At 43.4% G+C, this 25,368-nt stretch overlaps 1 protein-coding gene across 5 annotated transcripts in view; it reads right to left on the reverse strand.

Annotated features, from left to right (window-relative positions):
* ASB18 (ankyrin repeat and SOCS box containing 18) overlaps positions 1-25,368 on the reverse strand; it is a 139,269-nt gene that overhangs the window by 30,593 nt on the left and 83,308 nt on the right. For 4 of the 5 annotated variants that reach the window (XM_029606408.1, XM_029606407.1, XM_029606406.1 and 1 more), the window contains exon 3: positions 14,032-14,536. In XM_029606408.1, the coding sequence (XP_029462268.1) occupies positions 14,032-14,536 (505 nt within the window). Of the gene's footprint in view, positions 1-4,166; positions 4,338-14,031; positions 14,537-25,368 lie in introns of all 5 variants that reach the window. The other variant, XR_003857444.1, reaches the window with a different exon arrangement.

The following is a 25,368-nucleotide window of genomic DNA, read 5'->3' on the forward strand; positions in this document are numbered from 1 at the left end:
AGGCAATGTCCTTTTGTGGATTGCAAATTGTTTAAAAGAAAGAAAACAGAAAGAAAATAGTCTGTTTCACAGTGGAGAAAGGTAAACAGTGGAGTGCCTCAGGGATCTGTACTTGGACCGGTGCTTTTTAATATATTTATTAATGATCTGGAAAGAAGTATGACAAGTGAGGTGATCAAATTTTCATATGACACAAAATTATTCAGTGGGTTACAATTTATCACAACAAGTGGGTTGTGATAAATTGCAGGAGGACTTTGTGAGACTGCAGGATTGGGTATCCATATGGCAGATGAAATATAATGTTGACAAGTGCAAGGTGATGCATAGAGGGAAAAATAACCCATGCTATACACAATGTTAGGTTTCATTTTAGGAGTTACCACCCAGGAAAAAGATTTGGGTGTCATAATATTACATTGAAATCATCAGTTCAGTGTGCTGTGGTGGCCAATAAAGCAAACAGAATGTTAGGAATTATTAGGAAGGGAAAGGCAAATAAAACATAGGATGTCATAATACCTCTGTATCGCTCAATGGTTAGACCGCACCTTGAACACTGTGTATAATTCAGGTCACCACTTGCACTGGAGAAAGTACAGAGAAGACCAACCAAAATGATAAAGGGACTGGAGCGGCTCCCATGGTGAGGAAAGGCTAAAGAGGTAAGGGCTATTCAGCTTGGAGAAGAGACGGCTGAGGGGGATATGAGAGTTCTACAAAATCATGAAAGGACTTGAACTGGTAAATGTGTAATGGTTATTTACTCTTTTGGATAATATAAGGACTAGGGGGCACGCCATGAAGTTAGCAAGTAGCACATTTAAAATGAATCGAAAAAAATTCTTTTTCACTCATTGCACAATTAACCTCTGGAATTTGTTGCCAGAGGATGTGGTTAAGGCAGTTAGTATAGCTGGGTTTAAAAAAGGTTTGGATAAGTTCCTGTAGGAGAAGTCCATAAAGTGCTATTAATCGATAGGGAATAGCTACTGCTTGTAACCAGCATTAGTAGCATGGAATCTATTTAATATTTGGGTACTTGCCAGGTACTTGTGACTTGGATGGCCGCTGTTGGAAACAGCATGCTGGGCTTGATGGACCCTTGGTCTGACTCAGTATGGCATATCTTATGTTCTTACGTTCTTAGGGGAAAAGCAAGCAGCACAAAAATATACCATTCAACAATCGCAAAACACCAATCAAGAACAATCACCATCACTCCTACACCAAGAAAACCTCCAACGCCTAGTCCAGAGCACGCTTAACAACTCCTAGCACTGCGAAAATGGCCCTGAAGAAATTATCTTTTATTTCCCTAAAAAAGGCATGTCCAAGAAAACAGATGCACCACCAATCATACCACAGGTCTGCCTAGGTCACTTCTCTCAACCAATAGCGAATTCTGCAGTATTGTTTCACATTTAGCACCATTTTTACCACGGTTATTTGCATTTCAGTATTAACTTCAGTTTTAGCACACTTTTTGAACTTACCATGGATTTTTTTATATTGAGTCCATTTGCATACCATTAATTTACTGTATCATGCAGGGCCATATGGTTTTAATATGCATGATAAGTAAAATCAGTGCTAAAATTTTACTCCAGTTTTTGCGTGGGTTTTATTATATTGGCCCCTATATCATTTATGGTTCAGTCTGTTACTTGTATAACTGTGGCGATTATAGAACAAATATATGCTGATGAGTACTGACTCCTAAGACATAGGGCCGGATTTTATAAAGGTTACGCGCGTAAATCTGGAGGATTTACGTGTGTAACCGGTCTTACGCGCACTGGGCCTATTTTAAAAAGGCCCGGCAATGTGCATAAAGCCCTGGGACGCGTGTAAGTCCTGGGGCTTGCACAAAGGGGCGGGGAGAGGGTGGGGCCAAAGGCTCCAGGCACAGCGGCCATTTGCCACTGTGCTTGGGATTGGGTGCTGGCAGTCGGCCGGCGTGCGCAACTTACTTCAGCCCCAGGGTTATCTCTTGGTTTTGGCACATGCTGGGCTTTAAAATTCACGTTTAAATACTGCATGGGAGGAGAAGAAATGGATCCGGAAGCAGAATTCTATTCTCTGCTGAGAGAAATTCAGCACAGCTGGAAGGCAGGAAATATTCTGCAACCTCCAGATTTTTTCTACGCTAAGCACAGCCCTAGCAAGCCAATTGACAAATCCAGGCCAGACCTAGCAATATGTATTTATTTATTAAAAAAATTGCCAAGCTGTATTTTCTAATATTCTAAGTGGCTTACAAAATAACATTCACAAATAAAAAATATAAAAACAATATTTTCAGACAGACTAAGCTCAGTTGTCTCTACAAATAAGACTATAGCCTGCCAATATTTTACCAAATTTGGGAAGGAAAAATATCCTCTGCTACTCTACTGATCTTTAAATGCTTCATTGAATAAATGCATCTTCAAGTCTCTTTTAAAGGTTTTAAAACTCATCTTCTTTTGAAGAGAGTCTGGTAAAATGTTCCATAACGTAAGGCCTGCTATGGCCAACTTCACTCAATGCACTGAGAGTACATCAAATAGGCATTGTCCTATTGACCTCAAATTCCTTTCAGGCTTATAGATTTTCAACAAAGAGCTGATGATACACTGTGGGGCTTCACTATTCATGGTTATGGATTAATGTCAAGATTTTAAGCATTTTGGCACCTTTTGTAACTAATGTAAAAAAAAAAATAATATTGGCGTGGTATGGTTGAAGAGACTAAATTCTGAATCACCTGTAAGGCTTTCAGGATGGGTGCAGGAAGACCGAAATAACTGCATTATAGTAATCTAGGCCTGTAATGACTAGAGCCTGGAGAACCATACGAAAATAATTTTGAATCAAGTACAGCTTGAATTTACATAGCATTTGAAGCTTGAAAATGAGCTACGCATAATACCTCTTACATGAGCCTGAAAGGATAGCCAAGAGTCAAATATCACATTCCAATTCTGGACTTCATTAATGATTGGTATCATACATCTCTCAAATTGAAGACTATGTGACAGGTGTAGAAGACCATCTGCTGATTCCAATTATCTCAGTCTTCTCTAAATTTAAGGCCAGTTTGTTACTAGATAACCAGGTCTTAATTGCTTAAAGTAAATAGTGAAATATCCTAAAGGATTTTAGCATTCGATGACATAGGAAAAAAAAATCTGAATGTCATCTGCATATATTCCATAATGCAAACCAAGACTTGAAAACAATCTGTAGATAGGACTGAGATATATATTAAAAAGAGTAGCAGAGAGAGAAGATCCTTGGAGAACCCCAGTAGAGAGTGGAAATCAGTCAGTAATCTGGGAGTTGTGGTGACTTGTTAGAGCCATTCAGATAAATAGGATTGAAATCATGTCATAAAAATCTCAGTAATCATAATTTCAGACAGCCAAAACAATAATACAAAAGCATCCAAAGTGTTGAAAATGACTGAGCCATCAAGTAACACCAAGGTGAAATCAGTGCCAGAATTATATCCTCAGCAAAAAATGTCAAAGTTGAAAATCATTAAGGCTTCTGTACCCTATTTAAGATGAAACCCAAAATAGTATGGGTCTAAGATGCTATGAATATCCAAAAAATCATGAAATTACTTAAACATGGACACTTCAATTACTTTTACCACATAAGAGATTGAAGAAGTTGAGAAAAAGTTGCCTGGATTTGATTGATCGCAATGCAGTTTTGTTTTGAGTTTTTTTTAGCAAAGGCTTAATTGGCACCTGCTCTAATTGGATAATTGCCAGGTTCTTATGGCCTGGATTGGCCACTGTTGGAAACAGGATGCTGGGCTTGATGGACCCTTGGTCTGACCCAGCATGACAATTATGTTCTTATGATCTAATGATAGCAAATGGCCTTAGAAAGGAAATGATTAAATGAGTCAATGGGCATTGATGTCCTCAGTCAAAGCTTTAGGGACCACGGTGTCACAAGGATTAAAAAACATTTAAGGTCCATTTTTCAATAAAGATGAAATTACAGTGACTGATGTACAAAGGTGTTTTTTTCTCTTCTGAGTAGTTGTCTTTTATCTTAGGTATCTGGGCAAAACTTTCCATGGTGATTTTAAAGTGCACAAAGCTCTCCCAGTGGGCCAGACAGGATTCCTTTTGGAGCAGTCCCCTCAAACACGAAAAAAGTCCTACCTGAGTCCAGTTCATTCCTGGTCACCCAGCCTGTCCTGATCTCTTGGGGTGGAATTCCAAGCGGGAAACTCCAGCATCTTGATCCTCCTTTCCCTGATGATGATACTGGTGACTTCATCTGCAGGAAAATTCTTTAGGACATGGAAACCAGGCTATCCCAGCCTTGGAACCCTGTGGAGAGGGGCGAGTCAGAAAAAAAATCTCTCCACAAACAAAATCTGAATACTGGCTCTCTGGAAAAAACTTTCGGTGACTTCTGCTTCACTATCACTGGTGCTAGCCCCATCTAGGGAATATATTTGGGCTCACAGGTCTTTAACCATTGTCCTTTGTGTCCTGGGGGCAGCCTTCTCCAAAGAATGCAAGGTTTCAGCAGCCGTCCCTTCTGGAAAAAATCAGGATACATCTTGGTCATCGAAAATCTCATGCTGCAGGGTACTGTCACTGGTGCTTGCCACACTTAGGTAGTAGAGTGAGGCTCATAGGTCCTTCAGCCCCTTCACGGGAGTTCCCAAAGGGAATCCGGTAAAAATCTATCTCATTGCAATTAAATAAAGGATGACCCTATGGCAGGGTGTGCACAGAGAGGAACCTCTTCAAAAGTAAAGGGGTAGGTGTGGGGTGTGGTCTGGACGGAGCATGGACGTTTCGGGGCATGGAGCTGAGATGTGCGTATAAATACGTTTGTGATCTGGCAAGCACCAAGGCCCCCGCCGCGTAACTTTACTTTTGCTATGGATGTCATGTAAATTAAAAAATAAAGACAACTATGTGGGGTTTTAAGGGTTGGGGATAACTGGGGGGCTTGATGACTATTAAATTAGAGGGGTTGGGAGGACCTATCCATTAACTGGATCATTGCAGATGAACTGGTAAAATTAGGAATAGTGAAGGCAGGCGCCCCTTTTAAAATCCCCCAATTTGTGTGGTAGAAGCAGCATTTGCGCGCCCACTTAAAATTTGGCACGTGTGCATGTAGCCAGAGTATTTTATAATGTGTGCATATATGCGCGCAAGTTATAAAATAGGCACGTCTCTGCGCGCACAGGGCAATGCAGGTGTACACATTTGCGCCTACATGCCAGTTTGAAAGTTACCATCTTATTGCCTATTATCTTTTTGATCATCATTATTGGGGTTTTTTTTAGCATTTTTAGCTACAACAATAAATTCTGAACTGTTTCTATATATGTAGTGTGTGTGTGTGTGTGTGTGTGTGTGTGTGTATTAATTGTAAAGAGTAAGAGTTCTACCTAATGGTCTTGGTACTCAACCCTTACGGGGGCTTAGTTCCATCATCCACTGGCCAACCTCGCTAATCTGAGTTCCTCCTGCCACCATCGCTGATTCAAGCTGGCAGAATGAGAGTAGTGGTGGTGTCTTATGCTACTTCCTCCTCCTCTGCTGCCCTGAGTCTGACCGCCACTTTGAACTATGTAAGACACTACAGTGCTGAGTGATTAAAAGCAGGAGTTGGGCCCTGGATGGCAGCGTTGGAAGATGCGGCCTGTATCAGCACCATTGCTCTCCTCTTTTGCTAGTTTGGATCAGCAGCTAGGGATGAAAGAGGGATTGAGAGAGAGATCATTGCTGGGATGAGAAAGGATTAAGCTGGGAGAGAGTAAAGGCAGGATGGAGGAGCAAAGGGGGATCAATTATGTGGGTAAGGAGGGGTTTAGAAGGGGAATCATTGGGGAATGAGAGGGAATCAGCCAGGGTAGAAGGAAAGGAGGGAACCTATGTCTGAATGTGTGTGTGAGAGAGAGGGAGTGGGCAGGGACAATATTTGCATGTGAGAGAGAGTGAAGGGATCAGTGCCCAATGTATATTTATGTATATGCAAGAGCGGGTGGGAGTTTAGAGAGGGAATGGGATGTAAGGGAAAGCAGAACTGGAGTAGGAGTAAGGATATTTCACCCTTCAATCCTACTGCAATTCAGATCCTTCCCATCTCAGATTCTGACCCCCAGAGCCTGAAATATCACTTCTTTCTTTCCTCTTCCTTCGCCCCAGATCTTGGATTATCCCTTCCTTCCTTCCTTCTTCTTTCTTTTCCCCAGATCCTAGAATACTTGACCCAAATACTGCCTCCTCTGATCCCCTTGCTACTCCCTCCTCTTTTCTCCTCTCAGATTTCTGATCCTCCCCTTCTTCCTTATTCTTCAACCATCTCCCATCATGTGGTCTTCTCTCCTTTTTCTCACCTCATTCCTAGTTCTCCTCCCTCTCTTCTCCTCATCCTGGTCCTCTCATCCTCTTCTGCACTCTCCATCCCCCAAATCTTCTTCCTGTGCTGATACTTGAGATCACTTTTTCTCTTCCAATAAAATCAAAACAATTTATATAGACACAAATAAGTCTGGAAAACTATTTTTATAATGTAATATTTAAGGTGGAAGTGTTTGTCAATGTGCTTCAGAATTTTCTAATTCTTGCCACAACATCTGCCCTGAGTTGCAACAGTAAACTGTAGGGCTGTGCCTTAGACTTTCTACTCCCTATTGTCTAATCTTCTGATGGCCAGGAGAGGGTGGCAATGGTAGAAGGGGGTACAACAACTCCAATGGTGCCTAGGGGTGACAAAACATGTAAATCAATCACTGGGTCAATATAATAAAGCAACTGGGAAAACAAAACAGTCAGTATTCTCAGCAGAGGTACTATCAGTAGGAAAAAGGAGGTAATATTGCCTCTGCATAGGTTGCTTCTGAGACAGTGCCTTGCGTACTGTATTCATTTCTGGAAGTCATATCTTCAAAAGGACATTGAGTGGATGGAAAAGATTCTGAAAAGGGCTTCTAAAAAGATACTAGGCCTGCAACATTAAGACACTCAAAATATATTTGCTGGAATAAAGAATGGATGAGGAGGAAATGATAGAAACATTTAAAGTATTTCAATGAAGCTCTAGAGGCATTTCAGAAGTTAAAGAATGCCTTTGTGGACAGTCCCTGTCTCCTTCACCCAGATCCTATGAGGCCCTTCATCTTAGAAGTTGATGCCTCTTCTCTGGGCATAGGGGCTGTCCTGAGCCATGTGCCTTCTTTTCGAGGAAGTTCTCATCAGCTGACTGTAATTACAGTACTGGAGATCGAGAACTTTTGGCTGTCAAATTAGACCTTGAGAAATGGCATCATCTACTTGAAGGAGCCCAACACTGTGTTACAATATACATGGATCACAAGAATCTCAAACATCTATATCAAGTTCAGCAGCTAAATGCAAGGCAGGCCCATTGGTCTTTGTTCTTCACTTGCTTCGACTTTGAATTGAGTTATCGCCCAGTGCTTAAGAATCAATGTGCAGATGCCCTCTCTCACTCCTTCCAGACTGAGGATGTTCCAGAACCTCCCAGATATATCATTGATTCTACTAAGATACTCCTAGCTACCACAGTAACTGTCCCTCCAGACTCCGTGAGAAAGGTTTGAGATGGGCCCATGACTCCCGTGTTGCAGGTCACCCTTGGCAGACACAAACCCTTGAATTGCTTCAGCCACAATACTGATGGCCCAAATGAAACATGATGTCAAGGCCTATGTTGACTCATGCACTACTCTACATGGCCCACTCTGGGGGCTGTTACAGCTGTTTCCAGCTGCCAGGGAACCCTAGACCCTCCTGTCCATAGATTTTATTGTGGATCTCTGTATTTCAAACAGTGCCACCATGATTTGGGTGGTGATAGATTGATTCTCTAAGATGGCACACTTCATCCCAATAACCAGCCTCCTATCAGCACCAGAACTGGTGTGCCTTTTTATCCTCCATGTATTTTGTCTGCATGGCTTGCCAAAGCACATATTGTCAGAGGAGTGCAATTCACGATACAGGTGCTCTTTCTGTAAGAAGTTAGGCATCACACTAGATTACACTACTGCTTATCACCTACAAGGAAATGGACAAGCAGAGTGCAACAATCATACTCTCAAGACCTTCCTCTGCTCACACCTCAATGAGCGCCAGGACAACTGGGCCATTCTTTTACCTTGGGTCAAGTTCTCCCATAACACCCATGCCAAAGCAGCCATTGGATCTTCTCTTTTTCAACTTGTCTCTGAGAAATAACCTCTGCCTGCTCTGCCACTACCTGTGACAGTGCCTTCACCAGCGGCTCAACTCTCCACCCAGGAATTGCATGAACTATGGGAACGGATTACTCACCTGATTCAGAAAGCTGCTGCCAAAGCCAAGAAAACTGTGGAGGCCCATAAAAGGCCAGTTTCTCAGTGTAAGGTTGGAGAGAATATATAGCTGAGCACATGGCATTTATCCCTGCAGGTCCCGTCCATGCATCTGGCCCCACATTACGTTGGACCTTTCTCCATGCTCCAGCAACTGGGACCTGCCACATATCAATTAAAATTACCACTACACTGAAGAAGAACCCAGAAAACAAATCGGAAGCTGATCCAGTTGGCTGTATAGCAGTAAAGATAGCGAAGATCGGTATATGAAAAAAGCCCTTTATTAAAATTTGCCCGACTCTGGCCTAGTTTTGCTCTTTGGTCGAGAGCTGCCTCAGGGGTAATAAATGTGAGCAGGACTTATTGCATGCCTGCTGGGCAGAGGCCACAAAAGTTTTACATCCACTACTGTATACAATCTTGGTTCCTTGTCAAGCACAAATCTCTGCCTGGAACCATGTAATTATGCCATGTAGCACCAGATGTGAAGATTGCTTCATTCAATTTGTATCCTCAAAACACTGATAAGATATATGAGACAGCACATATATCTTATCAGTGTTTTGAGGATACAAATTGAATGAAGCAGTCTTCACATCTGGTGCTACATGGCATAACCTCATGGTTCCAGGCAGAGACTTGTGCTTGACAAGGAAACAAGATTGTATACAGTAGTGGATGTACAAATTTTGTGGCCTCTGCCCAGCAGGCATGCAATAAGTCCTGCTCACACTTATTGCCCCTGAGGCAGCTCTCGACCAAAGAGCGAAACTCGGCCAGAGTCGGGCAAATTTAATAAAGGGCTTTTTTCATATACCGATTTTTGCTATCTTTACCACTACACTGAAGATGCACTATGTAATTCAAGTATCGCTACTCAAACCACTGGTGCTCGCATGGCTCTCCAGGATGTCACCCAAACCACAGGATGTCACCATCGACAAAGATATGGTATACAAAGTCAAAGAGGTCTTGGATTCCCACCGTAGGGGCAAGAGAATTGAATACCACATTTCATGGAATAACTACGGTCTGGAAGAAAATTCCCAGGAGCTAGCTTCCAACATCTTGGACCACAACCTGTTGAGAGACTTCCATCAATGACACCCAAGGAAGCACAGAGTTTCAGGGAGGGGGTTTAAGGGGGGTACTGTTGCGTTTGATGGTCCATGGGCTAACTCCACGAATCTTCGCTCTCACCTCTCTAGGTGGCCCCAGATGCTCTGACACATCTTTGCAGCAGGGCGCTGCTCCTCATCAAGGCAGTATGCTGTTGGCATACTTCACAGCTGGACACCACAGACTTCCTACTGCCACGCTCCTCCCTAGGTGCATGCACCCGTTGCTGCAGAACTTAAAGGGCCTGCAGCGGGAAAAGCCCCATGGCACGTCCCAATGACCTCATACAGCCAAGCCTATAAAAGGCCCTCCTGACCTCCACTTCTTTGCCTCAGCAACAGGTCCACCTACTCCTGAAGTAGTGCATGTTGCTCCAGCATCCTTGTCTTCAATTCTTCAGTTCTAGTGTCCTTGTCTTCAGTTCTTCAGTTTCTCCTTCGTTGCCTGCCTGTTCCTCACCACGCCTTCCTGCCCTGCTTATTCATGCCTTCTTCCCATCAGACAGATACCTGGATTTGACTTCTGCCTGATCTTGGATATGCTTGACCTCTGCCTGCCACTGACCACTGCCTGCCACTGGATATGCTTGACAACCACCTGCCACTGGATATGCTTACCTGCTGCCTGCCACTGACCACTGCCTGCCGCTGGATACATCAGACATCTGTCTGCTTACACAGCTACTCTATGACAACCTTGTACACCATCAACAGAGGCCCCCACCTAAGACCTGCTGGTCCCGGAACCCAAAGGCTCAACCCAAGGGCAACGAGGGCTGGAATTGGTGAAGCTCTAGTTGGGCCTCTGTTTCATCCGAGTCCGCCTGCCAATGGTGGGAACCTGCAGGGCTCCTCCGAAGGTTGCACCAATCCTGCCTCAGCCCAAGGGTCCACGAATGCAACAGGAGCTTCCTCCCAAAATGGTGGATATGATACTTGCAGGGGTCTACATGGCATAATTCAAAGTCTCACTTTTCATACCTTAATGCAGATGTCTTAAGTAGACTTCTTGTTGTTTCTCCAACCTCCTCACTTCCTTTGATGGTATCTGGATGGCACCTCCCAACTCCTTTCCAAAATATCTGGATGTTATTTCAAGTGGTTAACACTGGATGGGTGCCACTGTTTTTCTTTCTTCCTCCTCTCCTTTTCAGGACATGGATAGTTGTCCCGGAGTCCTCAAACCTCCTGTAATTGATGGAGTCTAAATTCCTCTGGGAAGGGGAATTTAGGTGACAACAAAAATAGGACAGTCTCCAAAAATCCAAAACCAAAAGGAAGAAAGGGTAGATAGAAATTCCTTCAAAAGATCTTTACAAAAATGAACAAGTTTTTAATGAAAAAGGGAAGCATACCTTTACCACTCTTTCTAAACCTAAGCCTTAACCCTTAAGACCTAAGGGTCTTGTTTCCCACAAAATAAAATGTAAGAAAATAGGAGTAGGAACACCACTATCCAGTCTCCTGAAAAGTTTAACTAAAAGCCACACCCTCTTCAGATGTTTCCCCTTTTTATAGGAACAGAAGCAACCTGCACAGCAGCCCACAAGGAGGAGCTGGAAGCTACTTGTTATACTTCTCTATCTACAATGATGGTACAGTCTTTTTATTAGAGACCCAGTAGGGCTCTACAAGTATTTTATGGTCATATGAAACTTTAGAGTGCCAAAGAGAGGAAAACACAAGCTAATGGGCAGAGCAAGGAGGCATAAGTGCATCAGGCTAGATTATATAGCTAACAGGACTGGTTCAACTGCATTAGGCTACCATGGTTAACCCTAACTGAACTGAGTAGAAGTTACAACCTTAACAGAAGCAGTACAACTATATCAGGTTTTCAAGAAGGCTGGAGTAATTTGCATGGTGTTTATAACCCAAACAGCAGTGATACAACTGTACCAGGTTTTCAGGAAGGTTGGGGGAACCTGCACAAAATGGCTATGGTTAAAATCAAATACAAAGGAGCATGGGGAGGCTGGATATTTTTGGATAATAGTCTGATAAATTTTGATGACTGTGTGGATTGATACAAAACTTGGGAGTAAGACATTGAAGAGATCCTGAGTGTTAGATTAAGTATTGGTCTTATAAGAATCAAAGCTGAAGAGGACAAGGCCTGGAATGGTCTACCAACAGATGTGGTGGAAACCAGCACTTTTATCTATCCAAAGTGGTAGAGAACCAGAGAGGAGGAATCTAGACTTGACATACCGGCTGGACCAATTGGACTTTATCTGCCATCATTTACTATCTCATTTACTATGTTGTAGATCCTCACTTCATGGCATCCCTTTAGTAGAAGAGCATAAGAATTGCCATGTTGGATTAGATCAAGGTCCATTGAGCCCAGCATCCTGTCTCCAACAGTGATCAATCCAGGTTCTAAGCACCTGGGAGATCCCATAATGTAGACCTATTTCCTTTTACTCGCTCCCAGGGACTGCAATAGGTTTTTTTAGTCTACCTGGTTAATCATTTATTATTGACTTTTCCTCCAGGAACTTGTCCCAGCCTCTTTTAAAGCCTCCTATGCTAGTCACCTTGATCACGTCCTCTGGCAACAGATTCCACAGCTTGATTGTGCACTGAGTGAAAAAGTACTTTCTATGATTTGTTTTGAATCTGCTAGATGTTAGCGTCATGGAGTGCTGCCTTGCTTTAGTATTATTTGAAAAGGTAAATAACCATCCTTTACTTACACATTCCACCCCACCCATGATTTTATAAACTTCCATCACGTCCCCTCTCAGTGTCTATTTTATACACACACCCACTAGGTGGAGGCACCTCACCACCACTTAATTCCTGATATTCTCAGACATAAATATTCAACACTATAGAAAAGGAATCTGGGGCCATTGGTCCAAAGTGGACAATGATCTATTAAGAGAGAGGGAATGAACATAGTGAAGACCTGTCGTCATATTTGTATTTTTGTTCCCTGTTAAAAAATCTTACTTTTATTTATCCTTTATAGAAGTAATTTTAAAATTGCCTGCTTTGGAGCAAAGTCTGAAGGTACTTTTTACCTGTGTACTTTACACTAATTTTCAAAGGGGAAATACACACACATTTACACCTGCTAATTTGTGCAGGTAGTTTTTACAAAAAATATTATGCACATATTTTTGAAAATTCTAAAGTATTTGCAAAGGTGTAATCCCCTCTCCAATCCTGCCCCTAGGAATGCCTCCCCATTCTGCAGGTAAAAGTACACACATAGAGGCCCTATGTGTGTACTTTTACGCACATACAGGGTGGGAAAGTTTCTAAAAACTCATTTCTGCAGGTAAATCACTGTTTTTCACATGGAAATGGCTTTGAAAATTACCCTCTATAAGTTGCAAAGCCCATAGCATGGTGATAGAAATGCTTCTCTCTGCAGATCTGAAGTTGGAAGCTAAGAGATAATGTCTGTTTAATTAAGCACCATGGAAATGGAGTTAGATTGGCCTCTGTCTTTTTTTGTTGCAGCTCAGCAGTTCCCAAACTGTAATGGAGTCACATCCCAGCACAGCACCAGTAAAACAAGGCTGACAGCCCTTCTGTTGGCTACTGTTCTTACACTCTGCACCAAAGCGGAGAAAATTAAAAGGCAATTGGATTGTAATCAGATGGTTCCAGTCAGTGCCTTTAAGTGAGCTGAGATGTCTGTCATTTGGACTCGTGCAATGTGTTTGTGTGGGTCAGAGGTGACCTGGGGTGTGAAAACGGGTGAAGGACATAGCAGGGCAGCGGGCAGAAGGAATGTGCGAAAGAGATTGTTTGGAGCTGCATTGAAGTTGTTCTCATATGACAATTCCCTTATGATTACAAATTCTGTGATTATTGTACACTAAGATCCAATTGCAATTGTAATCAACTCTATTTGTAAGCCCCCATGTAATTATTTGGTAAAAAAAAAAAAAAAAAGCTGAATATCAATCAATAAATAAATATCTAGTATAACATACATTCCAGTATTATGAGAAATTCTCTTGTTTGTAAATCACAGAGGCAGAATGAGCCTTGGCAGGATAATAATTTTTAAAGTGAAGTGAATTTTGAGCTAGCTCTCCACGAAGAGGGTTTTGCTGCTGCTGCTGTTGAGGGAATCTGTGTCAACGGGTCCTGTCTATTGCGGAAATCAGGAGAAATACCAACATCACGGAGTGCTGTTCCTGGCACAAAATGTTACTTCTTGCAACAGGGAGCCCTTTTTAAACTAGCTCACGATCTGCTTGAGTACAAAGCAGCAGCTCCCTGATAGTGCAAACCCTTTCTTGCCCAGAGCTTGGCTGAACCAATCTATGATGCAGCTGCAAGAATGAGGACACCTAACTGGTTTTAGACGGGAAAGACTTTACTCTTTCCAGGACAATTTGCTGAGAAAAGCAACGAAAGGAGGTGTGGGATTTCTGTGGACAGGCGCCTCATCTCCTGAGACAGAGGGCACATGTCAGAAGAGGTCATCCTTCAGTGTATGCTGATGGATTAAAGTCCACATTCAGCTTGAAAATCACTGCATATGACCGTCTTTTTAGCTGAATTAGTGCTAAAGCTGAAGTGCGCAAAGCCTACCTTGAAAAATGATCCAGGCCAAATCCTGTGAGAGCCATGGTTGAGTAGGGCCTGTATATTCAGGTGAGGCATCAGATCCTGCTTGAATGCGGCAGTCTGCAGGACGCAAGCCATGGGAGAGACTCCATTGTAATCTATGGCATTCACATCTGCCTGACTCTCCAGCAGCCACTGAACTAGGCCGTGACTGGCGTTCTTGCAGGCCCTGTGAAGAGGGCTTTTCTTTTCCTCATCCTGAGTGTTCACATTTGCCCCGTGAGCCAGGAGCAGTCTGCACACCTGCAGGTATTTCTCTTGGTGTTCCAGCTGTTTGGATTCTCCGCAAGCTACACTGAGGGGTGTTTCTTCCTTGCTGTTCAGGCTATCCACGCTAGCACCATATCGTAGGTACAGGAGCACATGCTCGTGGAGTCCGTGCTTGGCTGCTATATGTAAAGGTGTCTCTTCAGTCTCTTCACTTGGCTGGTTGACCTGAGCTCCATATTTTATCAGCAATTTAGCACATCTATAATAAAAAGAAGCATATTTACTCATGAAGGTAGATTAAAGCAGCAGTATTAGCTCAATTACTCAACATACAAAGGTTTCTTTTTCTAGACTTTTTTCCTTCCTAGTTTTGTCTCTTTGCATAAAATCCTTTAATTATAGTCTCCTAAATACTTACTTTTCCCATTGGCAGATTGTTTTCTTGTTTTAATACAATGTGAATTTATTATGGGGCCAATTCCATATTTTTTTACCTGCAGCAGTTTGAGAAGCTTTCTCCAGCAAATATGAAATTGGCCAATCTGAAAGACTGATATGGTTACAATCCATCCTTACTTCATATGGAGCCTTATATTTGAATTGGCACCTACTTTATAAGAAGGCTATTTTCTCTTTTATAGGTATGTGGACTGGCTTTTCTTCCTTAACACCTGAGAGTCCAATTTAGTCTGAGCCAGCCCCAGTTTAATCTAATCTAATCTAATCTAATCTAATTTTGAGTTTATATACTAGATTCTTTGGCCACAGTCCCGTACCTGGCATTTGAGAAGGGGCCGTTTATTTTAGCAGTACTCTGATGAAAGGGCACAGATTTGCAGTGTGGCTACTGAATCAAAAAATGTTTTTATTTCAAGCAAACACACCAAATCTCTGGCCATCATAGTGCTTTCAATACATTAATTACAGTGACAGGTAGGATTATATCTCATATCTATAAAGCCCTTCATTTTGTTTTTTATTTTTCCCAGCAATTTATTGGTGTTTATTTCAACAAAAAAACTGTAAGAAAATATGTGACAAAACTGACTCATCATTTTACCAGTTAAATAATAGGGTTTATTCTCAACATAAAAACATTAGATTTGAAATACTGGGTCAGACCAAAGGTCCAACAAGCCCAACATCTTTTCTCCAATAGTGTTCAATCCAGGCCACAAGTACTTGGTAAGATCCTGAAGAATAGAGCCAATCCTTCTTAATCATAACCAGGGATAAGAACATAGAACATAAGAAATTGCCATACTGGGTCAAACCAACAGTGGCCAAACCAGGCTACAAGAATCTGGCAAGTACCCAAACACTAAGAAGATCCTATGCTACTGACACCAATAGTAGCAGAAACCATTCCCTAAGTCAACTTAATTAATAGCAGTTATTGGACTTCTCCTCCAAGAACTTATCCAAACCTTTTTTAAACCCAGCTACACTAACTGCACTAACCACATTCTCTGGCAATAAATTCTAGAGCTTAATTGTGCATTGAGTGAAAAAGAATAGGCAGTGATTTTTCCAAGACTACATGACTAATAATGGTTTATTTATGTTGTGTACATTTCATTTTTATGTGGTTTTTTTTAAGGCTCTGTATAATTTTTGTATTTTGTATGTAAACTATTTGGATAATTTGTTTTTCCATGCAGTGTATCATGTTTAATTAAATAATAATAATAATACTCTAGGAATTTGTCTAAACCATTTTAAAACCCAGGTACATATAGTTTAATTGTGCTATGAATGAAAAAAATACTTTCTATGATTTATTTTAAATGTGCAACTTATTATCTTCATGGAGTGTCTGTTAGTCCTGCTACTATTAGAAAGAGTAAATAAGCATTCCCTGCTTACCTATTCTGCCCCACTCAAGATTTATACACATATCTCCTCTTAGCTTTCTTTTCTCTAGGCTGAAGAACCCTAACCTTTTTAGCTTTTCCTCATAAGGGAGCCATTTCATCACCTTTATCATTTGGTCTCCTGTCTCTGTACCTTTTTTAGTCCACTATATCTTTTTTGAGATGAGGCAACTAGGACTATACATAATACTCAAGGCGCAGTCACACCATGGACCAGTTCCAGAGGCTTTATGATATTTTTCATTTTATTTTCCAATCCTTTACTAATAATACCTATGAAAGGCTGTAAAGTAGGCCTTCTGCAACTGAAGAATTCCCTGTTCCTGAAGGAATGGGTGAAAGAGTCGGAAATAGGAGGCTTGGAAATAAGAGAGACGGAGGGCAGAATGGAATAGCTGGGGATGGGATGAGAGAGCATGGAGATTCCTTGGGAAGGGATGAGAGTAGAAGATGAAAAATTAGTAGGTAAGTAGTTGAGAAGTAAAAAGAGGGAGACAGAGAATGAGAGAGGCAGAGAAAGAGTGAGAGAAAGAACCCCAAGGTATAAAGGCTGTGTATGGCAGCAGGGCTCAGTGGCATAAAGACCCACAAGGGATTGTAGTAACAAGGCAGAGTTTCATGGGAAATGTCTGTCTTTCTGTGGAAGCACTTGCCACTTGTCAGATTTAGTATAAGGAAATGTATGTGAAATAAGCTTTTATTATATTCCCTATTTGAAACTGATCTTAATGTTGGCTGGAAATTTGGGTTTCTTATGAAATTTGCTTTCCAATTGAAACTTTTGTCACAATCAGAAAATGTAAATGGGTTCTCATCAGTCTGGTTTTCCTGGTAAATTGTTAGATTTGCTTTATTCAGAGAACTTTTCCCGTGTTCTGTAGCTGTATATAGTCTCTTCCCTTTGTTGAATGTCTGGTGCTATATCAGTTCTTTTTTCCTACTGAAACTTTTACCACATTCAGAACATGTCACAGGTCTCTTCTACTATCAAAAAGGAAATGTTGTTTGGGAAATCTTCTATTAAATGCCACTCCCAAAGATTTTTATCAACAATTTTTTAGACGCTTATTTATTAAATCTATAGCCGCATCATCAAGCCTGACAGCGTGCTCGCAGTGTATTCAAAGCAGGGGCTGCCCGGACATCTAATCATCTGCGGCAGGAATTTTCTATTTTTACTTTTTTTATCATTTCTTCTATTTCTTCATTTTTATCATGTAATTTTGAAAACAGTTCAATTGTCTAAAAAGTATCCTCGCTTTCAAAAGTCTCAAACCAGCTCGACAAACGGCTGATGTTTCGCAGAACAAACTGCTTCATCAGGAGCTGTAGTTTATAGCAAACTCTACAATGAGATAGTGATACTCTTCCATATATATATATATATTCAACTTTTCTCTGTCAAGTGAATTCCTGTGTGAAAACAAATACTATAATGTAACAAACTCTTATGTATACGTATTTCTGTTACTTATCTGAGGTTGGCATATAATCAAACCTTCTAGCTGGACGGACATCGTTTCACAACAAGTTTCAACAGAAGGAACAGAGACCATCTTAACAATAGGAGATTTCTCAAACAACATTTCTTAATAGTGGAAATTGTAGTAGTTCTTTTTTTCGACAGGTCTCTTCTATACATTTTTTCTCTTGTACCTTCACTTCTTCTTTCTGATTGAAGGTTTTTGAGGACAACACACATGAGCATAACTAAGATAAAAGAAGGATGGGAGAACTAGGCTAGGATCCTACAGATGTACATCAAAACAGTAAGGTAGAAAATCAGAAAAGAGGTGGGATGGTAGGAGAAACTCGCATTGTTTTTGCTGGGGAAAAAACACCTTGGTATAATCAACAAACAAGCAAATAGGGTGGGAGAATGAAGCAGGGATCCAAATGGCAAACAACATAAAGGCAGCAAAACTCGCTATGCTGGTACATAATGAGCATGGCAGGTAAGCAGAGTAGTAGAAGCAAGACCTCCAGTGTACGAGGAATCACAGATAAGTATGTGACAGCAAGACCCCCTAAAGTGGTACATCTTGTGCAAGGCAGGAGGGTAGAGTGGCAGCCCCTTAGCTCCCTAGTGGCACCTTCTGGCAGCAGGCATCTCTGACATGGCTTCTAGCACCATGCCACATCCAGTGGCTCTGACTAGGAGGCAAGCTGTAATCTCTGAGCCTTCATAGGTCTTGCATGTGGGACGTCCTGTGGTGCTGGCTGATAACATCATCACTGTGTTGAGATATAAGGAAGCTCAGTGCACCTAACCAGCGCCTCAGCAACAGGTTCTTTCGTGGATTCCTCTGCTTAGGTAGTTCATTATTCCTGATCCTGATGTCTGTTCCTGCTTGTTTGCTGCCTATTCGCCATGTTTCTGCCTCCATTCCTGATCTTTCCTGCTTTTGGCCTTGCTCTGCTCTTATCTTCTTGCCTTTCTTGGTTCCTGCCTGCCCTGCTTTTCCTTTGCCTTGGACTGACTTCTCTTTGTTGACTCTGCTTGATCTTTGATGTTGCTTCGCTTGCTGCCTGCTCTAACTTCAGCTTGTCTCCTTGTCGCTGCTTGAACTCTGCCTGCCCTTACCTTAGCCTGACTTCTATTCCTTCTGGATTCTGGCTGGCCTGACTGTAGCTGGCAACACACCAGCCACTGCCTGCCAGAGCCTAATCAGTGCTCACATGCACTAGGCTGAGCCAATCTGATGACGTTCCAAGGTCTCACCATCTTGAAATGTGACAGAAAGGCAGCTTTATATCCAAAAAGACCAGCTTTTCTGTCAACTCTGGCACCAACATTGAGTGATGAGGGCTCATGATTTGCCCTGCTGGGGTCTTCTTTACTAAGTTAGGCAGAAGTTCTCTCTTACCAGCCACTTTAACTATGTGTCAGGAGAGAAGGTTCTTGCAGGCAACATGGCTTTGGCATATTGAGGTGGGGGAGGAAGTGGTAGCTGACAGGTGCCATTCCTGCTTGCACTACTCTTTGGGATGGCCACGCTTTCCTATGCTACATCCCCACTGTACCTCATCCTCTGGCACTCCTGTTCACTCACCCTAGCTAACAGAATCTCCTTCATGAATGTGAGATGCTGGGGCTGAAGGGCCAGACTCCTTTTCACCCATGGATCACAAAGTATAGCAAGTATGTATGTATGTATTGTTTTGTGTAAGAGGTTTCAGTTTCTCTTGCATGTGCTGCTGCAAGGATTCTAGAAACTGCAACACCTCTGCTTCAATTCATTTTCCTCCAGAATATGCACTATAGGAATGACCTAGGCCTGGATTTAAGCATTGGCAACATAGGCTACTGCCTAGGGTGCCACATTTTGAAGGTGCCAAATACCTATTTCTAAGAACCGTCTCCCACTTACTTTAGTGCTTTATGCCACTGCTACTTCAAAGATGTACCACAGTTGCACTATGGCCAAAAACTCCTTCCCCACACCAATCTCCAATGGTGAAATATCCATTGTCTGAGCTCACCTACAGTCATGCCTAGGGGTGCCAAAATCTTGAATCCTGCCCTGGGTTGACCCTGCCTAGGGTGGCACTTTTGGACCTCACATCCTAAGAGCTTTGTACCAGCTGCCATATCATGATGCTCTGAGGGCAATGCACACCTATCTCTGTTTTCAGAGACAGACCGTAAAGGGATGTCTGCTGCTCCAATAACCATTATATAGGTTATTGGAGCAGCATCCTGAATTCTTCTAGCATTTCCCAGAGAAGATGCCCTGTCTTCATACTTGTGTGGAAATGCCCTACTATTTATCTGCATCTTTCTATCAGTTTTATCAGGAATAGATTCCCATTGTCATTTGGTTCCAGCCCCAGGGCATCCCTCATTGCTAAGTGCAGCATATGTGCAAGAGAATGGATACACTGAAAGCCTCTATCTTCTATTTCCTTTACTATATTTGCACCACAGTCTGTCACAAAGAAACCTACCTAAAGACTGCTTCCTGTTTGGTCTAGCTGCCAACCCTCTTGCATCTTTCTTATGGCTGATAAAATATTGCACGAGATATGGGGACTATGCAGCAAAGCCCATCTGCATCCTGATGCACTATTTTCATTAGAGCTGCTGCCTGCCCCTGTTTCAGCCAGATCCCATCACTGTGCCATCAGGGAGACATAAAGTGCATAGCATTTGGACTGGTCCAGATATCACTGATGAAATGCTAGGGGTGTGCATTCGTTTGCAATGTATTGGCAATCCGCAACGTATATGCCGTATTCGTGGGAGTCACAAAACGTATGGCGAACCCCCACGAATACAACATATCACTAACGAATAACCCCCACCCTCCTGACCCCCTCAATACTTGCCAAAAGTCCCTGGTGGTCCAGCGGGGGTACTGGAGTGATCTCCTGCACTCGGGCTGTCGGCTGCCGGTATTCAAAATGGCGTCGATAGCCCCTGTGACATAGTAAGGGCAAAGGCTATCGGCTCCATTTTGAATACCGGCAGCTGACGGCCCGAGTGAAGGAGATCACTCCAGGACCCCCACTGGACCACCAGGGACTTTTGGCAAGTCTTGGGGGGGGGACTCCTGACCTCCCCAAGACTTGCCAAAAGTCCCTGGTGGTCCAGCGGGGGTCCTGGAGCGATCTCCTGCAATCGGGCCGTTGGCTGCCAGTATTCAAAATGGCGCCGATAGCCTTTGCCCTTACTATGTCACAGGGGCCGTTTTTTAAGATGGCGCCGGCCGTCAATTGCTCCTACCATGTGACAGGGGCCAGTCAATGGCACCGATAGCCCCTGTCACATGGTAAGGGCAAAGGGCCATTGGCGCCATTTTGTTTTCTGGCAGCTGACGGCCCGAGAATGGGAGATCGCTCCCGGGACCCCCGCTGGACCACCAGGTACTTTAGGAAAGTTTTGGGGGGGTCAGGAGGGTGGGGGATTCTAAATAATTAGTTTTAAAGGGTCAGGTGGGTTGTTTTTTTTCAGCTCGGGACAGCCGAAAAAAAGCGGTTCTAATAACCCGATACCAGAAACGATTCCAGAACCCATTCACTTCTCTAGTCCATGATATGAGCTACGGAGAGGTGCTAAACGAGAACAGTGACAGAAAAAAGAGACTCTGTAATAGTAGTATCCCAACGCCTATGGCATGTGGCAAGCAAAGAAACAGCAACCACACCCCCCCCCCCAAAAAAAAACATGCACCAGGTTTCTCAGTACCATGCAGTGTATAAATCAGCATGATGCTAAGCACTCAACTGAATGGGCCCTAGAGGCATAGCATTACCTAGTCCTTTACACTGCCTGTTCCACGCATCACAGCATTTCCACATTCACTGGGCAGTTTATTAACCAGCACTTCCTCTCTCCATAAAATTCAAAGCCTCTGGGCCAGGCCTAGGTGTGGGTAGGCAGCACACACCCATAATAACAGCACTTGGTGCTAAAACATCAGTGTGGGTGGAAGGCCACGGTCAGAACACAGCATTCTGGATGTGTCACCATGCCCAACTGCACACTTCTGCCCTCTGTGAACACTACATAACATATACACTGTGAGTGTACTTGGGTGAAATAAGCTGTAGAAGGGATCAGACCATTCCTAGCACTCTCCATATGCTGCCCTGTCAGAGGCACACCTTCTCCAAAGTGCAAATAGTTGATCAATGCTGTGCAAAAGCTGTCTGTGCTCAATTTAGGTACACACACTGTTTGCTAAGGGGTATTGGATTGCAGGGCTAAGGGAGCAACCTCCTGTTAGGGTTTTTGGGTATGTGGGCCCTGAGCCGAGATGAGAGATAGTACTGCCCATGGGGAGGAGCCCCGTGAGCCTCACCATCGGGAGGTGAGGTCTCAGCTGCTGGGTGCGTAGAACAGCAGGTACTGGAGAGAGAGAGCAGAGAGAGAGCGAGCTGTAAGGACAGAAGGAGCTAGAGAGGTAGGCCCCAGGGGTTGGAGCCATGGAGCGTCAGCACCGGGCGCCGATGTCAGATACAGCTCGGAAGTCCTTGAGTTTCAGTAGAGAAGTAGAGCGACACTGCCTGCGGAGCGGGGAGTGTATCAGGAAAGTCACACAGGCACAGAGGTGACATGGGGTCTGTGAAGTGGGGTATACCCAAAGAGGATTCCTCAGTAGAGATAATACGGCAATGGTCCGCAGAGCGGGGTACACCGACGAGGATTCCTCAGTAGAGATGATACGGCAGTGGTCTGCAGAGTGGGGTACACCGATGAGGATTCCTCAGTAGAGATGATACGGCAGTGGTCCGGGCTCCTCAGTAGAGATGATACGGTAATGGTCCGCAAGCGGAGTACTCACTGTAGAAGTAGTGGTGGTTCCAGAGGAAGCCCCAGGGAACGGGGCAGGCAGCGATCCTAAGCGCAAGGCCCTCCGAGAAGCGGATAGCCAGAGACGAGGAAAGGGCCCCCGAGGAGCGGGTACCTGAGATGTCTCACGCCGAGGGAGCAGGAGCTGGAATGAGCGAAGTGGATTCAGCAATGAGGGAACTCGTTGCCAAGCCATAGGCAGACAGGGCCAGCTGGCTTAAGAGTCCACAATGAATGACGTCATCTGGGGGGGGGGGGGGAACGCCCCCGAGGTTCCCGCCATGACATGCATAAGACTGGCCCGAGAGCGCGCGTGCCTAAGGAACTCCAAGGGCAAGATGGCGGTCGGCAGCGTCCATATCATCTAGGGAGGCCCGGGAACAGGGGCAGGCAGGCTGGCGATAGCTGGCGGAGGCTGTGAGGCAAGAGGTGAGTAACAGCGGTCGCAGCCGTCTGTGACCGACGAGCATAACACCTCCGAATGCAACAGCACCCACACTCACAAATTGAACAAGCCACAACAGCACGTCAGTCACCGAGTCACACACTCGGTTTTTGCAGTAGGGCTACATGCTCCAGTTCCTGCACCTACACATGTGCAAGGCCTATGTTCCAGCAATGTTTGTCATAAGACAACATAGAGGCGAGTGGCAGCTTGCAGTAACTGCTAATAAGGTTGTGTGAGTCCTTTCTGTTCCAACAGAAAGGACCCACAGGAAACACTTCTGTCTCAGCAGCCCACAGGAAACACTTTTGTCTCAGGCCTATATCACCTCTACTTACTGTGAAGTTCTGACATGGGCGCCTGAAGGGCATAGGTTGCACAAAATGCGTGTCTGTCAAAATTGCAACACATAAAGGCCATCACCTATCATGGCAAGCACATGATATCTGTGGGAGCAGTAGGCCTATACATTAGCACTGTCTTCCATTTACTGTGGAGGCAGCTTGAGGGCTCATAAGCAGTTTAGCTGACCAGACTTGATCAACCCAGAGAACATGGACTGTGTAAGACCAAACCTGGCCTGCTCACAACTAACAGTAGAAGTCTATTACATGACTTACTGCTGAGCCAAGAGCATAGCAGCTGTTCAGCAGTCCACAGATGTTGTCACCTGCATGCGCATCACCAATGGCATGCAACCATGAAAGCATATAAATGTGTGCAGTGATGTTGGTAGCGCAGCTATTTGCAAAGTGTTTTTGGGCAGGAGTGCTCAGCCTATATGCTTTAACGTTGATCATAGATCACAGCTGTAGTATGACAGGTAGTAGGTATAGGTTAAAGGTTAAGAATGAGCATATAGTCAGGGTACATACATATGTGCATACAGCTACACCACATGACTATCAGTGATACCTAACACACAATGACCCGAAATGGAAGAACTAGACTGAGATCTGGTTGAAGACATCCAAAAGTGGGAAAGAAGGGAGAAGTGTTGATTGTTGGAGATTTTAATCTGCCAGATTTAGACTGGAGAATCCCTTCTGCAGCATCTATCAGAGGTAGTGGATGCCCTTCAAGGGGCTCAGTTCAAACAAATGATAATGGCAGCCACGAGGGAGGGAGTTACATTCGACCTAGTGCTCACTAACGGGGATAATGTCTCTAATGTCCGGGTAGGTGCCCACCTGAGCACCAGTGATCATCAAATGGTATGGTTTGATATCACAAATAGGATACAGAGAAGTCACACAAAGACCTGAGTTTTGAATTTCAAAAATACAGACTTTGTCGAAATGGGGACGTACCTGGAGGTAGAACTAGAAGACTGGGAGAAAATGAGAGAGGTGGAACGACAGTGGGCCAAACTAAAAGGAGCAATTACAAAGGCAAAAATCTATACGTTAGAAAAGTAAACAAAAGTAAGAGAAACAAGAAACCAATCTGGTTCTCAAAAGAGGTGGCTGATAAAATAAAGGCAAAAAGAACAGCGTTCAAGAAATATAAAGGATCGCAAAAAGAGTGAAGTGATTTTTAGAAATCACTTCAAAACCTATTGCTAAGGTTTCTTCATTCTCCAATGCAGAAAAGGCATTATGTAGGGATAACAGTGGGGAGAGTGGGTGCTCTTCATCTCAGGCATTTTTCTGACAGAGCCCACTGTTATCCAATTGTTCCTGGGTTTTTGAATCCTAGATGTCCAACATCTGTATGGGAGTAGGGGTTGATGCACAGGATGCTGCAAAGTTGAGGAAAATGGGTGTCTATTTGTCACATGTTTTGTTCTACCAGAGCCCACTGGAAACCATTTTTCCTGGGTTTTTGTAACCTCTGTGGGAGATGGGTGGGAGATATTGGATGGTTCAAAGAAAGGGAGGTTAATTGAAACCTGGACAATTCCTCCCTTAGATGAATCAGACAACTGAAGGCAAAAGGAACAACCTTTGATTCTCCAAATGATAGGCATTGGGACATAAGCATCACAATTGTTACATTGAATGAAAGACATTTTGTTAAGTTATTACTTACTCCTTAAAATCCTATAGATAAGGTATGATAAAATTTAGGCTCTAGCAAAAGAATTTTAATAAGTATTTGAAATAAAAACTAAAATTATATTGTTAACCACTAAAGATTAATAGGTAGAATATGAAAACCAGTTTTTACAAGCAATATGACAGTTTATGTTACTATTACCTGAGCAGTAAGGAACTACTATGTAATGGGAGATGTCCTTTTCCCTTAACCAAAATTAAGGTCGGAGTTACTCCTTGCAACAGGTCTTCACTTCAAATGGGCAGGCCTTCCCTATCCCTGGGTATCTCCAGACACGGGGTTCCCCATGCCCTGTATCCAGACAAGGCCCAGGTGTCCAGCAAGGCCCCCACCATGAAAATCTCAAAGTCCTGAAAACAACCCGGAGGGATATCCCAACTTGCTAACGAGTAGACTAGAAGGAAAAACCTCCCAACCCT

The sequence above is a fragment of the Rhinatrema bivittatum genome, chromosome 6 (assembly GCF_901001135.1).
Source record: "Rhinatrema bivittatum chromosome 6, aRhiBiv1.1, whole genome shotgun sequence".
Taxonomy (NCBI): domain Eukaryota; kingdom Metazoa; phylum Chordata; class Amphibia; order Gymnophiona; family Rhinatrematidae; genus Rhinatrema; species Rhinatrema bivittatum.